Here is a 16,360-nt window from a genome sequence, read left to right as displayed (position 1 = left end):
CTCTCAACATCTCTAACAAACAAAGACAATTTTCATTCAAAGGAAAGGACTTAGCCCAAAAGCATCAGAGCAGTGTTTCCCTATCCTTGTAGTTTCCTGCTGAGCTCATTTAAATGTGAAGTGATATCCAGCAAGAAGTGAAACTTCTGTAGCCATTCAGGATTTGTAAGGTATGCATATTCATGGTGGCCTTTCTCCTCTAGAAATTTCTACACTTCCTCAAGGCATGCTGCAAAACGTGCAAGCACCCGACCCCTAGCAAGCCGACGGACTTTGTTATGTAAGAGGTAATCTGAATACTGGGAATCAACTTCTTCCAGAAGTTCATGAAACTGTCGGTGGTTTAAGCCTTTTGCCATTATTTTGTTGATAATTTTCACAACAAAGCCCAATACTTCAGTGAACTCTGATGGGTAAGTTTGTGCACACAATGCCTCTTGGTGAACGATGCAGTGAAATGATATTACTTCATGATTCAGCTGTCGTTTTAAGAGAGAAACAAACCCCTTATGTATACCTGTCATACTCAGTGCACCATCAGTTGCAACAGAAATAATGTGGTTGGTCTGAATTCCTTTTTTCTTAAGGCAGGTTATAATTGTTGAAAATATATCCTCACCTCGAGTTTGACCAGTGAGAGGCAACAAGTCAATGAGCACTTTAGGCCACTGATTCCTAGGAGGTAGCCATAAGGGTCCTTGCCACCACATAGAAGAATTATTCAGTTCACCTAGGGTTATTCAGAAATCCAATAGATCATCTTTAGTCGTCACATAGTTCACCTTTATAATGGGAATGAGTTGGTTGATTTCTTGTACCATACTGGTCACATATACAGATAATGCCTTTTGACTTTGTAGTAATACAAGGCGATCTGGCTGTCACACCATATATTAGTACTCTTTATGTGAATTACATCCTCGTAAGCTTCATGCATGAAGTTGGTTAGCCTAGCAGCTGAAAGGACAACAGTTAATTCTAATTTAGGGATGATGAGGTTTTTTAGTGGGATAACCTTTGCTTTACTTATCAGATTTCCTTGTCCACTGTTACAAAGGTAAGCACAAGCTCTATATGCCTTACTGCTGGCATCACTAAAAAATATGCAAATCTGCTCCCTGGTGTATTATAATTACTCTAGGGATTTCTGTTTTACTTGCTGTTTTGAGTTCCTTGTCAAGTATATGCCACTGGTCACAAAGTTCATTAGGTAGGGTTTGATCCCATGACATTTTTAGTTTCCACAGGCCTTGTAAAAATATTCTCGACTGGATTGTCACAGGGATTAATAGGCCTAATGGATCAAACAGCCTTGACACCATACTAAAATATGATCTTTTTGTTATTCTATCAGGATCCTTAGTCATTGATTTTTGAAGGTGTGTCTGTACCTGGTTTCCAGATTAATCCTAAAACTTTAACTTGATTCTGTTTCTTGGATATAACATTATCTATCTCAAGTTGATCTTGTAGTCTGGGACTATTTGTTATCCATTCTCTTAGATACCCCATAGTCCCATGCTGAGAGGAAGTACAATTTAACAAATCCTTCTGAATTTAACCCAACTTAACCAAGTCACCTCAGTTAATCTGGATATCGCATCCCTGTTACCTACAAGCACGAAACTCACGTCATGGAGAAGGTTTTGGTGAGCTTGCTGTAAATGTAAAAAAAAATGGGGGCATGTGTCTGGTATGGCTATAATTGTACTCGCGAGTGTGGAGAAATTCGATATTTTCTAAGTCCAGCGAGCTTTGCACCAGTCAAGAGTAAACACTGAAATGATTTTATTTTTTTTTTATAACTGGGATTTGTGGGTTGTGGCAAATTAGGATTTCATGGTATCTATACAGCTGATCCCACCAATCACGAGCTGCTACTTGTGAGGCCATTCCCGAGTCCGCCAATTACAACTTTCCACGGTAGGTTCAGCTACACTTTTCGTTTATTTTTGAGACATGTCAGGCGTTCTGATAGAGGCTCACTGTCATTTGTTAGTATGGCTATCCAGTGGAGGGAGATAAAGTGAACAGTGCCAGTGTTCAACAGGAAAAGAAGTCACTATGTGAGATATTTAGCAACAACAATGGTAAAGATTCGATATACAGACATGAGGAAAAGGTTCTAAGTGTTTATTAAGGAAGCCGCCAAACTGTATCCACCTCCATTGCCCTAAGAATCTCCACACAACACCGATAGGGCATAACAGTATAATTTTTGAGGTCCCTCGTTAGGTTAGATTAGATTAGGTTATGCAAGATCAGATTAGATTTGGTTAGGTTATACTAGGTTAGGTTAACGTCATAGTGGTTGGGGATAGAGGGGGGGGCGCAGCCCCATCGGCTTGGTTAGGTTATGCTAGGTTTGATTAACGTCCAAGCAGACGGGTATAGGGGCTAGGATAGGTTAGGGAAATTCGAAATATTTAGGTAAATTTCCGTAGATTTTTGAACGCCTTTAACTTATTTTTCATCCTCCCCTCCAACAAAACCCCCGATTCCCCACAGGCGCCCCAGCTTGTTTGAGGGGTTAGGAGGGATTGGGGTGGAAGGGTGGGGGACGGACTTCCTATCAAGAAATACCGTTATCTCACAGCTGCTTGTAGGGAGTGGAATTTCATACAGCTAATTGCATTCACTAACTCAACCAGCCCCACAGCTGCTTGCAGGGATAAGCCGAATTTTGAAAATCATTTTGCACTAAGCAGAAACTAGTATGTCGTCCAATTACCCTGAAAGAGTTGCCTCTCTCTTTCCTTGGCTTGGCCGAGCTACTCCAATCATTGTTGTATTGACATCCCCGGGGCGGTTCAAGTTTGAACTCGCCTCCTGTACATAATTGAACTCTTAAAATATGTCATAAAATATGGTTCTTTTTATCGAAAAGTTGAATATAAATTAGCATTAAATACTTTTATGTATTGTTTTGACATTCAAGTGCTAAAACATAATGGTTAAGTTCTTTCTTAAGCGCTAAACATAGCACGTATAGCAAGTTTAGATTTTACGTTTACTTCTAGCTAAGAAAACTTTTATAGTTTTTTAGAGATTAATATGTACGATACTTTTTCCCGTGTGTGGAGCATCGCCCGAGGCAGAACGTATTTTAGTTGCTATGATCTCAAATAAGGGAAGAGAGGTGTGCCACCGTGCCTCCTTAACCCACCAGCCAAGCATCCTACATGGCGGTGATTCACGGACCTGCTGCAGCATCTCATCATGCCACTACCTCGCCGGTCCCGACGCTCGACACCAAGGGCATCAACGTCAACGGTGCCCTGCAACCTCATGCCGCTGCTCCAGCAGGCGAGGGAAACTATCACAGACCAGTAGCAGGCCATCACCACACTCCAAGCGGACATGGCTGCCCTCACCGCCCGCGGCACCTCGGTATACACCTCGCGGGTGCCTCCCTCAGCCGCCCCTGAAAATTGCGACCTAGAAGTGGCACCAGCAGCCTTCAGGTCGTGGAGACGGTCCATGGAATTGCTGGCTCCTTCTCTGCAGATGGCCACAACAGGAGGCATTCCACCATTACGACTCCACTGCATACCGGCATTACAGCGCACCATCGACGCAAAATTCACCCTCGGTGAGTGGGGCACCCTGACACAAGACGCGGCGTTAGACGCTATAGGTAAGCTAGTGCTTCGCTCCTCGAATAAAGCAATGCAATGGGCAGAGTTCTTTGATGATAGCCAGGGGCAGGACGAGAGAGTGGGGGATTTTTTCGTTCGGTGCGCACTGAAAAGCAGTGACTGCGCATTTCAGTGTCCCCAGTGCAACCATAACCTCTCTGAGTACTAATAAAGTTGATGACAGGGCTCCGTGATACGGGCTTGAAACAATAAGTCTATCAAATGTGTGACAACATAGATAGTGTTGATACCTTAAGGGTCATATATTGCTCTTACGAGGCAGCCCGCTGGGACGCCGCAAGCGGGAGCCTGTGCCGGGAAACGTGTCGTGTGGCTGGCACCGCCATCGAGCAGGAAGACCAGATGTGATGGAAGAAGATGTGACTTAACACCTGAAGGGACCGGAGCCGAGCACCACAGTGCGGCAGTCGCGGACATCGGAGCACAGGTGTGCGTTGTTGGTGTGACCCTGCTTTCCAGCCTCCACACCAAACCTGCTCAGCTCTGGGAGAGGACAGGCTTTCGTGACATGGCGGACCTTCCACTACAATGCATCGGCTCCCACCCATGCAACTGTAATGCCGCCCCCCCCCCTTGGGCCACTCGATAACCAGGGGTTATCTATTATTTATTTATTTATTTATTTCTCAAATAGTTGGTAAGGAAATATCTACACGCTGATCTATGGTCTTTATTTTTCCTTCACTTGTAGTAGCGTTAATCCTAATTCACACGTCATTCATTTTACATCAGGTAGCGTAAAGTATCCTTTTAGTAGCGCTTAAGATTTCATTACAATAGTGTAAATACTAACCGAACTAATCACTTGACTTCCTTCACACATTCACCAATAACAATAATGGGCATTAGTGTTTGGGTATTACATGAGTATACAGTCTCATTCACCTGGCGAGGGTGGTATTATTCACGCACGTGACTTGAAAAATAATTCACTGGTGAATAAACAATCTTGCTACATTTTCCTATAACCCTGGTATAACACAGCCTAATCAGCATCCAGAGGACCGAACCAGGTGGTTACGTCCCCATATGATAACGAAAAATACTGCACAACCTTAATAATCCGTGAACTAAACACTCCGTTCTCACGCTATTAAGTATACCTAACTAAACATACACATGTGGGACGCAAAGACACTTTTCCTTTACCTCCACTGGCTTCCCTGTAGTGTAAGCAATCAAGATCTCTCTCTAGTGTAAGCAAGCCAAGATCTTTCTGTGTGATGTACTGATAAGAAAATATATTTACCAATATGAGTAGTAATGACTTCAAACTTAGAGCGACGTACCTGTAGTGTAAGCAAGCTAAAGGCCTGTCTACACGAGCGGGCCTGATCGGCGGGTTTGCCCGTTAATGGGCAAATTCTGGCGGGCCTGCCCGTGAATGTTGTCCACACGACCGAAGTGATGAACAGCCGGGCCTGCCCGACGATGTTGCCAGTAGCGGGTGGAGTGTGGTACGAGAATCATGGTGCCTAGCATTGTCAAGAAAGAGATTTTGTGCTCTATGATAATAGCTTTGTGTCTCAAGAAGAAAAAGAAGAAAAGGATATAGTGTAAAGATTGGTTAAAGAAAAGAAGTATGTTTGGAAGCACTGCAACAATACTTCAGGAACTACAAAGTAGTGAGGAACATGACTTCAGAAATTACCTGAGGATGTGTAAGCACTTTTTACATTTTGTTATCAAAGGTGGAGCCATACATAGTGAAGAAAGACACAGCGATTTTTAGCAAGTGGGTGTACTATTCGGAGTTGAAGTACAGTACACGCATATCAAAGCAAAGCTTGTCCCGCATAATACCAGAAACATGTAGGGCCATATACGAGGTGCTGAAGACTGACTACTAACAGGTAAGCAGTGGTGGCTCGTGACTGTTACTGATGGAGGGGACTGTACTCCAAACAACAGACATGGAAAGCAAAATAGTGCATTCTTAACTTCACATCCACAGAGCCATGTTTGCCTTTGGTACCAATCACAATTGAAACTGTGAATGTACTTCTTGTTGTGGCTTACTCCTTGCACAATTTTAATGTCTGGTAATGGGCGACCTGCTTGTTTAATTGCTACCTTCTCTTGAAGTGTTAACTGTGAAAAATTGAGTTCTTTCAATGCAGAAACCGTCTTTTGCTTCTTGTGCCATTTTGCAAAATGCTGCTAGGCCTACCTGGGAAAAAAAAAAACTATTTTATACGATGTTTCTGTGATTTTACACCATGATAATCAAGATTGAGCACAAGCCATCACTGATCAATAATATTTTAAAATCATCCCTGACAAATTGAAAAACACGATCGAAAATAAGACCGACGCAAGAACACTCACCTAGGCACAACAATAGCCGAGACCAGACTGCACTGGACGCAGTCCACACTCGCCATTCCCCCCGGGAAGCCTCCCCCCATTTCTCCCCGCTTTTGTATCATTAAATAGTAAATAATTTCCGTACTTCCTCATTGTTTTGCAGTATTTTTTTTTTCATATAAACATGAGAATTGGTGTTTTCATGTGAATGATAGTCAAACATTTAACTATTTTCTTGAATCCTAGAAATCCACTGGGGGGGCTGCAGTCTCGCAGTCCCTATTGACGAGCCGCCACTGCAGGTAAGTGAATGTTATAAACATGTTACGTGTAAATAATGTGACATTGTGATATAAGTAATTATACCTATATAATGGGTATTGATAATTTGATGAGTCATATCTATTAACATTTCTGTCTCTCGTGTATATATAGAAAGATTGACAGACAGAGCGAGAGAGAGAGAGGGAGGTGGTAATAGAGTGTAGGGGTTTAGATAAACGTGTGGTGGTAGTTACACAATAGTGCAGCTATATCATACTTGTTCCTTCTCTTATTTATTTGCTTCCTCTATTATGAAAGCTAAAATGTTGGTTTCGACTTCAAATGACAAGCGTAAGTGAAGCGTAAGTGCCTTCAGGACAGTTGCTAATGCAGTAACTTATTACAGGAGGGTCTAAAACAAGCTACGCTGAAAATGCTGTTCGATTCTACTACTTGTTTGGGAGATACTGTACAGGCGAAAGACGATGTTTCACGGCCTCTGAAATGCATAGTAGCTTATCAGCGACAATCCCAAGGTCGCTTTATACTCATAGGTAGTTAAAGAGTGTTAGTGGGTAGCAAATTTTGTTGTATGACCTGAACAAGAGTTGCCGACAATATTATGAAAGTTGATTTTAAAGAAATATGTACCTGTGTTAAATCAATCACATAATTTATTTAACTAAATAAATAAGACTCAATTATGTTATATTTTTATTATAATTATTATTGATTTGATAACGTCATGGATTTGGGTGTTATAGCATTTAAACTAATGAGAAAAATATAGAAATGATTGGTAATATTTTGTGTAATACATAATTGACTTAATTGCATACGATGCACATTAAAAACAATAAACAGACCATGCACTAGGAAAGAAATTAATATAATTCTGAACAAACTTAATGAATTTTTTGAGCGCTTATGTAGATATATATAAATATGTATGTGATGTCAATATACTTACATTTTGTCCATTACCTTTACCAAATAATAAAATTGTTACATGAGTACAGTTATTCTACGATCTTAGTAGATGACGAAAGCATTCCAAGTCGCCCGAGAAAAATTACATCCTGAACCAACTTCTGAGCATAAATCTGGTTCTCACTATTCATTTCTTTAAGATTATTTACAACCACAGTTCCGAAAGCAGAAAAAACATTTTCTGTTTGAGACAATGATTGAAGTTCGTTATAAGCCTTTTGCAATAGTTGAGTTTCATCAATAATCGTTTTGTGTGGCCTTTTTGCGGGTCGTGCACGAGAAGGTCCAGGCGCATGCAGGTCTGACACCACATGTTGACCAGTTGGGATGTCAGCAGTTCCAGGTGTTACTTCGGAAGCATCAGGAACAGACAGCAGTGGGTCATTAAAGATCTAGAATATAAGAAACTGTGTTACTTATGGTTATGTCATTGAATTACGTAATTACGCACTTGTAGATAGAAATTTTTAAAGGAAAACATTAACAGTACCATTCTCCTTATTTTTTTTTTTTTTTTTTCTTTTTTCTATGTTTGACAGACCCCTACAACCCCAGATGAGTGGATGCGTGTGGCACATGGCTTCAAAACATGGTGGAACTTCCCGAACTGCGTCGAAGCCATTGATGGGAAGCATATCTTGATAAGACCTCCGCCTGACAGTGGCTCCTATTTCTATAATTACAAAGGCAGCCATAGTATAGTTCTCATGGCTATTTGTGATGCTAATTGTGAATTTTTATATGTTGATATTGGCTGCAATGGGTGAGTGTCAGACGGCGGTGTGTGGGACAATACACTTATCAGTAGCCGTATTGTCACAGATACAGCAGGTCTCCCTAGCGATAGAAAACCTCAAGGAAGTGACAGAATGCTACCATGTGTATTTGTGGCAGATGACGCTTTCCCCTTGCAACACCACATTTTGAAACCGTTCTCTCACCAGACCCAAAGTAATGAGGAACGCATTTTTTCTTATCGCCTATCTAGGGCTAGACGTACAGCAGAGAACTCCTTTGGGATTTTAGCTAATAGATTTAGAATCTTTCTGTCACCCATAAACCTATCTCCAAACAAGGTTGAGGTGGTAGTATTAGCATGTACTGCCTTACATAACTTTCATAGACGTGATCATGTCACGCAGTATACGCCTGAAGGGTCTTTGGATTGTGAGGATGTTGCAAGATGTACAATCCTCCCTGGTACATGGCGTGAAACTCCGGACCTGTTGCAGCTACAAAGAAAAGGTTGGAACACAAGTACAGAAGCTCAAAGTGTACGCCATGACTTTATGGAATATTTCAATAATGAAGGTGCAGTGTCATGGTAGTACAAAGCTGTGCAAAATCATTCCACCACTTAAATATTTTCATTTCTTCATTATCACACTTATGACTACCTATACTTAAATGGCAAATCCTCTTCACAACATGTATAGGCTATAGTAGTATAGTACGTGTATCAACTTAGTCTGATTATTTCTATAACTAATTTTGTTTTGCAATAAAAACAATGTTATCTGAAGGTGTCATTTATATATTATTTTGTGTAAAATAAAATGTATAGTTCCAATAAATAACATGCAGTTATGTATTATGAATAACCTTTATTGATTTAATTTTCACTAACTTCTTAAACACAATGGGTATTGCTCGTATCCGCCATACTACTGAACTTCTCCAAGTTATCTATTCATAAAATCAAAGTCAGGTTAATTGCAATAGAAATTATTAACTATGCAGTTAACTATTCACGAGAGAGAGAGAGAGAGAGAACTTGGTCTTACGTCATTATCAGAGGTTTCTCCAGAAGACATCCTCACCATTCCCAGTGTTTTGGCTTGTATCCAAGTTTGACATTGAAGGTCTTGGATTATCACTGTCATTCAGGAAAATCAGGTCATAGAAGCACCACAATTTAGGTACATAGATATCCCCACTCCCAGCTCCTGACTTCTGTGAATGCTTTACTTTCTTGCATTCACGCCGAAATTGGTTACGCAGCGTCTATTTTCTTTTTTATGTCATCCGTCGTAACGGAGTTACCATGCTCTCTCATCTCCGTAGCAATAGCCTTCAATGCTGTTATGCGTTTGTCTCTGTTCTTGTAGCATTTCACCTTCACATTCCATAAACATGGATTCTTACGATAAAGGTCAATCAAAGTACATGTAAGTGCTTTAGACCAAAAAATTGTTGGTGGCTCACTAGAGTTATCCTGGGCTGCCATCATTAAATGTTCACTGTGTTACTATGCCGTAGGATGTGGGATGAAGGCCCGCTGTGGGGTCACGATATTATCTTGCGTCTGGCAGGGTAGAAACTCCAGCTACCGGGCACCAGCTCAGTGATTTCGCTTGGCGGGCTATCGGGCAATTTGATCGTTTGCCCGTCAAATATGCCCGTTAACAGGCAAGCCCGCCGATCAGGCCCGCTCATGTAGACAGACCTTAAGATCTCTCTGAGCAGGAAGTCAGGCTGGCGTCCCCACGCTACGAACCTCCGTAGTTTTCAGATTTTTCTTCAAGGTAATTTGCAAATGATTTGTTTCAACCATATAATAAACGTTTACATTACTTTACTTATATCATGACCTGGTGTATTTGTTCTTCTGAGTAACAAGGTGAAAAATTCTATCCACAAGCTAATACCTTGTATGAAAAGAATGCCTTTTATTCATTAAAAAAAAAAAAAAAAAATTGGTCACCCATTTCCCGCGGGCGTCAACATGTTGTCTGTCTGTCTGTATGTTTCGGGGATGTATGCATGATGTAATAACAACTAAATCTTACCAATAATCTTATACTAACTTAATTTTACTTATATTAACCTAATATTACTTATATTAGCTTAAAATTACGTCCCGGCACCACGAGATTTTCCTTCCCAAATAGAATTTTTCACCTACTCCTGAATCCAACTCTTCCTCCATTTAAGGACATTTTCCTTTTCTAAGTGACAATAATCCCCTACCCTTTATCAACAAACCACTGGCCAGATTTCGAATTTCACCAATGGTTCTGGGAAATATTACATTCAGCATTCTTTTCTCATATGTTACAACAATATAGTTGACAATGGCCTCATATAACCATAAGTCCACAATGGCCCTTGGAGACATGACCCCAAATTCCCTTAACTCTGAGGAAGTTAACCACCCCAGCCAACCTCTTGGTTCACCGTCAGTATGAAGCCTTAGTCTTAAGACTTCCGCTGCTCTCTATGGCAAGATTCGGCACTTCCAGTAACCCAACTCCTTTCACATATCATCCACACTCTCATTCACACAACCATTCATCGTGGTCAGGGATTACTAAAGTAATTTACGAGAGCTTACTACGTCCTGAAGTAGACTACTACAGTGCAACTTGTGTTCACAGTAAAAGTCTGTGAAGTAAAATGGTAACAACCTCTCCTCCCTCATTTACCTTATCTCTGAACCTGGTTTTGTTACTATTATTTAGGTCAGGGCGTGATAATGTTAAGGTAGATGTTACTGTATATAAAGCGTATGTACCTCACGTCATTATTCCTCGGCATTCATAAGTGAAATGTTCAATAATTTTCTATTTGCATGAAAACGTATAATATGTGTAAGTATCAGTATTCAATGCTATATTAAGCACCAAAGCCGATGCTCACTTGTTAGTAGAGTGTGGTTAACCCACTGGTCGCCTACAGGCGTCACTCATGGCCAAGTCGCGCTCAGACAAAGACAGGCAGGATGGTGACCAAGGTAAATACTTTAATTTTGTAGTAAAAACTGATTGTCATAGTACCAAGTTGACTGCATGTATTGTTATTGAATATTGTAATATGTTGTAAGTGTTTAATATCAGTGTATTATGTTATTTTGTAAGAAATTGAGACCGAGAACTTGTTCGCAGTTCTTATGGTCATGCCTACCTTATCAATAAACGTCAGAGAGAGAACTGCCTTTCCTTGACCCTACGATGATGGGTGTGATCAGTAAAACATCACCCGAGAGCCAATTGATGCCCAGCCGGTGCAGCTAAAGTAGATATTATACACTTTATAACCTTCTATTCATTCCACAACCTTCACTACTCTCTAACGCTCCTCTATATAGCATCTTGGACAGTTATGAACCCATGGAGGTAGAACTTCCATTTCTAAGTCGGCTTGAAACACTGTGTCTTGGGGTTCCACCACATATCCTTCACTCCCACCAAACGGTTTCACTTTCTCAGCCGCTCTTTGTAACATCTGTCCTGTAAATGGGTCTTTCACTGCATAACTACGATCTCTCAATACTTCCACTACTTGGTATGGACCGTTTCACTTCATACATAGTTTCTTACACACTCCCAACTCATTTACTTCTCGTTTTATCCATACCAATACACCCGGGTTTACCTTTTGTTCTTTGTGTTTTCGATTAGCAACTCTGCGATATTTTCTGGACATTTTCTCCTGTGTTTCCTTAATAACACAGCAAGCGATGTTAATAACGTCCTCTTCACCGGTTATAGTGGGTAATCTAGTACCCACTACTCTTGGGGCAGGTCTCAAAAAGAACACAAAGTAGGGTTGCTGAGCGGTACTGGTATGAACAGCAGCGTTCATCGTGGCTTGGCATGTTTGCAGTAACCTGGGCCACCGAAGAGGATGACCTTGGCATAGTGTGGCCAAGATAGTCTTAAGGGTGTGATGGAGTCTTTTAGTGATTGCGTTCCCTTGGGGATGATAAGGTGTCGTGTAGTAGAGCGTGATGAGGTGTTGCTGACAAAATTGCTGGAAGGCCTGGGATGTGAACTTCCCTCCGTTGTCAAGGACGATGCTGTGTGGGCCTCCAAAGTCTGTTACGCACTGTGCTAGTGCCTCAATGACCCCTTGTGTGTGTTTGGATTTTGATGGATAAAATTTCACATACCTACTGAAATGATCTACAACACTAAGAACATATCTGTAACATTGACCTCCTGCGATTATGTCAGTCAGGTCAATTCCTACTCTCTCTAGGGGTTTTCCTACTGAAGGTGATTCTTGGAAAGGTTGTTGTAATCCTGTTTGTCCTTTGAATCTCTGACAATTTACACATTATTTTACATAGTTAGAAACATCAAGCTTCAAATTGCACTAGTAGAACAAATCTTCAGCCTTCTTTATGATTTTCTTTTGTCCGAGATGACCAGACCTTTCACGTGCTTGTGATAAAGCTTTCTGTTTTAGACTATAAGGGACTACCAATGTATATTGTATACTGCCATCAGTTGCTTCCTTTACATAGTATAGAATCTCATCTTTTTAGAGTGAATTATTCCAAGATAGTTTTGTGATATTTCTTTGTTGGGATTGAACCTCCTCCTAAATACTCAATCATTTCTCTCCACTTTACTTCTTTTCTCTGGTATTTTATAAATTCTTCTGAAGTGAGACCTAAGATAGTGGTAGTTGGACAATGTTGGACTATCCTGACTGGTCGTGCAAGTTGATCTGCCACATAATTGTATTTTCCCTCAACATACTTTATTTCATAGTGGTATTCTCTCATTTCAATGATCCAGTGATTCATTCTAGCTGATTTTGTTTTCCTCTTGAATATACTAGTGAGGGGGTTGGTGATCAGTTACAATGGTAAGTTTAGTACCCCATAAATAATGATGGAAGTGGCAGCAAGCTAATACTACTGCTAGAGTTTCTTTATCTGTTGCAGAATACCTGCTTTCAGTTGAGTTTAATTTCATAGAGAAATAACCAAGAGGTTTAGCCTCGCCATCATTTTGAGTTTGACTTAGGACATCTCCTACGTGGATATTGCTAGTATCAGTTGTGACAATGAATGGTTGGTGAGGTTGGGCTCTCACAAGAACAGAGGCCTTAGAGAGATATTCTTTCAGTGATTCAAAAGTAGTTTGACATTGTTCAGTCCATTTAAAAGTTTGGGTTTTTCTGCTGAGATTAGTTAGAGGTGTGGCGATCTTTGCATAGTTAGTGATATGTTTTCTGTAAAACCCTGTCATACCCAAGAATCTCCTGACTTTTTTTTACTTTAGTCGGTGGTTTCATTTCAAGAACTGCTTCTACATTCTTTGGGTCTGGTTGAATGCCCTCTTTAGATATTCTATAGCCAAGGAAAGTAACTTCACTTTTAGCTATTTCACATTTACTCAGATTTAGTTTAACACCATTTTCCTTAAGTAAAGTGAAGGTCTTTCTCAGTCTTTGAGTAAGTGCAGAAAGATCAGGGGTCCAAATTATGAGGTTGTCCAAGTAATTCTTAATCCAACCTTCCTTTAACAAAGGTGATAAAATAACAGCCATATGACGTGTAAAGATGGCTGGGGAACAACTGAGTCCAAAAGGAAGTCTCCTAAATCTATATAAGCTTATTCCATCACTAAAGGTTGTAAGGTCTCTGCCATTCTCATCCAGGAGGATTTGAAAATATCAAGGGTTGTATAGAAATTATGACCAGCTGCTTGGTGGACTAGTTCCTCTAACCTCAGTAAAGGATAAATATCTGTGGCGAGTTGTTTATTCATATGATGGTAATTTAGACACATTCTTTTACCCCGTCCGGTTTATTGACCAAAACTATGGGCAAAAGCCAAGCTGATTGACTTTTCTATGATTTGTCTGTCCTCCATGTCCTGTAGCATTTCCACTATTAAGCTTTTTGCCTCCTCATGGTAATGATACCTAGGACCATGGCTAGGTTGTGAATCAGCTACATTAATTTTTGTTGGAGGTCCTTTCATTAAGCCTAATTAACTTTTGTCTAGGATGAATAATTCATGGTTGTCTAGGATGGCTGATTTTAGTTCTGCCTTTTGCTCTCTAGTCAGGTGATACGTGACTTTGCCATTACTAATGCACAATGAATTCGGCCAGTCTTGCTAATTAATCTAATATATGAGCACTGGCCATATCCCTCTTGGCAGGCATCTGAAAAGTGATGGAGTTTAACCTTTTCTACTTCCCCAAAGTCATCAGGTTTGTAACATCTAGGTACTTTTAGCTGATCTAGTTTGTGCAGCTCATCCTTCCATTTTATCCATTTAGGTTTGACATAATCTGGCACCTCATCATGCCATTCAACTGCATTCTTACATAATTCTTGTAAAATTTGCTTTCCAGTCAGTATGAGAGGTGACACTAGACCTAATGGATCATATATAGAGCTCACTGTTGACAGAAGGCCTCTCCTGGTGAGTGGCTTGTCTTTCAGCTTTATTCTAAATTGAAATGTGTCAGATTCTATGTACCACTCAACTCCCAAAGTTCTTTCTATAGGCAGTGTGTCTTCATTCTTATTAAAATCCAAACTTTTAATTCCATCTGCTCTCTCATGAGGAGAAATTGCAGCTAATACATCTTTGTTGTTTGATAAGAACTTATGAAGGTTAAAACCTCCCTTGTAACATAATTCTTTGCTCTGCTGAATATGAGTGACAGCTTCATCCATTGTAGCTACTGACTTCAAACCATCATCAACATAAAAGTTGTTTCTTACAAACTTGGCTGCATCAGATCCACACCCGTAGTCATCTGCAGCTTTCTTAAGTGCAAAGTTGGCAACACTTGGAGATGATGTAGCTCCAAACAGGTGAACTGTCATTCTGTATTCAGCTGTCTCATTATTAAGGTCACCATTTTCCCACCAAAGAAATCTTAACATGTCTCTGTGTTCTGGGTTGACCTTCACTTGATTGTACATTACTTCTATATCACATACAAGTGCAATGCTTTCTTGCCTAAACCTACACAACACTCCAATAAGTTTGTTGGTAAGGTCTGGGGCTTGTAACAGGTGACTGTTTAGTGACTGGTTACTGTAGTTTGCACTACAGTCAAAGACAACTCTCAACTTCTTTGGCTTTCTTGGATGATAGACTCCATGATGTGGAATGTACCAGACCTTACCATCATTCCTAACTAAATCCTTTGTCGGTACAACTTCTGCATAACCTTTTGTAATCATATCATCCATAAACACTTTGTAATCACCTTTGTGTTGATTATCCTTCTCAAGTTTAGCTCTTAACTTAGAGTCTCTGCTCTGCTAATAGTTTGTTGTTTGGAAGCTTGACGTTATCATCTTTAAGAGGAAGGGGCAACTCATAATGGCCATCCTTCAGCTGGTGTACTCCTTCTTTCATCTTACTCATAAACCTTTTATCTTCATATGATAATGGAGTGTCAGCTGACTTTCTATCACTGAAGTCAAGTTCAAACATATTTCTCACTTGAGAAGGATTAATCATCTCTTTGGTTTTAGTAGGAGCCACTAAGAAATTAACCCTTTTCTTCATTGATTTCTACTTCTTGTGTCACTGTTTTGTAGACTACCACTGTATCTTCCAATGGACTTGAATGGGGTGAGATTCTACCAATGATCCCCCAACCTAGCTCTGTCCTACGAGCATAGGGATGCTTCTTGTTATCACCTGCTATTTGCTCTTCTGCCATAATGGCTTCTGCATAATCAAGACGAATGAGGAGTCCTATGTCAACATTTGGGTCATATTTCATTAGTTCGTCAGAGATTGCCTTTAAGTGGGGCCAGTCACAAGCAGTCTCGGGCCTTGGTATCTGACTCCGTCAGGCTGAAATGTTTTCTGCTGAATATGCTGAAGGGATTGATATTTCCACTTCTTCATTATAACCTCTCACTTTAAGTCCATGAATTTTGGTAGAATCAATGATTTGTTTTCCACTTATTGTGTGGATATTAAGTGACACCGATGGTCTGCTAACTCCCAATTTATCCAGAGTGATTGATGAATGAAGCATCAGACTGCTCATCCAGCAGGGCATACACTAAAACTTTATTCTCTTTATTACTAACATGATGTAACCATACAGGAACTATCATGGTGTGCATGTCATGTGTCACTGATTCTGTCACTTTGACCTTATTTGCTACTACTGTGGGTTTATCATCTTTAGGCTGAGTTGCTTGTGCTGGCACCCTTTGGCTCTCAGTTCTTGCCATGTCATCATTGTGAAGAGCTGTGGGATGGTATCTCTGACATACTTTACAAACTTTCCTTCTTCTACAATCCTTTCCTTTGTGACCCATTTTTAGACACCTTGTACATAACCATTTTTCTTTAGTAAATTTATACCTAGTATTACCATCAAGTCTGGCAAATTCCTTGCAGTCATCTAAATCATGA

At 40.3% G+C, this 16,360-nt stretch overlaps 1 protein-coding gene and 1 long non-coding RNA gene across 3 annotated transcripts in view; one reads left to right on the top strand and one right to left on the bottom strand.

The window, feature by feature from the left end:
* The window catches only part of LOC135099900 (uncharacterized), a 34,560-nt gene extending 28,297 nt beyond the window's left edge, over nucleotides 1-6,263 (bottom strand). Inside the window, exons 1-2 of one of the 2 annotated variants that reach the window (XR_010268422.1) lie at nucleotides 5,311-6,263; nucleotides 4,949-5,134 (exon numbers count right to left, since the gene is read on the bottom strand). This is a non-coding gene — a long non-coding RNA (uncharacterized LOC135099900). Of the gene's footprint in view, nucleotides 1-4,948 lie in introns of both variants that reach the window. The other variant, XR_010268421.1, reaches the window with a different exon arrangement.
* On the top strand, nucleotides 2,842-8,821 carry LOC135099899 (uncharacterized). Its single transcript, XM_064002570.1, has 3 exons — nucleotides 2,842-3,592; nucleotides 6,213-6,268; nucleotides 7,760-8,821. The coding sequence occupies exons 1-3, from the start codon at nucleotides 3,361-3,363 to the stop codon at nucleotides 7,985-7,987; spliced, it is 516 nt and encodes a 171-aa protein (XP_063858640.1). The 5' UTR covers nucleotides 2,842-3,360; the 3' UTR covers nucleotides 7,988-8,821.
* Nucleotides 8,822-16,360: the final 7,539 nt, after the last annotated feature.

The sequence above is a fragment of the Scylla paramamosain genome, chromosome 4, assembly GCF_035594125.1.
Source record: "Scylla paramamosain isolate STU-SP2022 chromosome 4, ASM3559412v1, whole genome shotgun sequence".
NCBI classification, from domain to species: domain Eukaryota; kingdom Metazoa; phylum Arthropoda; class Malacostraca; order Decapoda; family Portunidae; genus Scylla; species Scylla paramamosain.
This window is presented reverse-complemented; position numbering and strand designations above follow the sequence as displayed.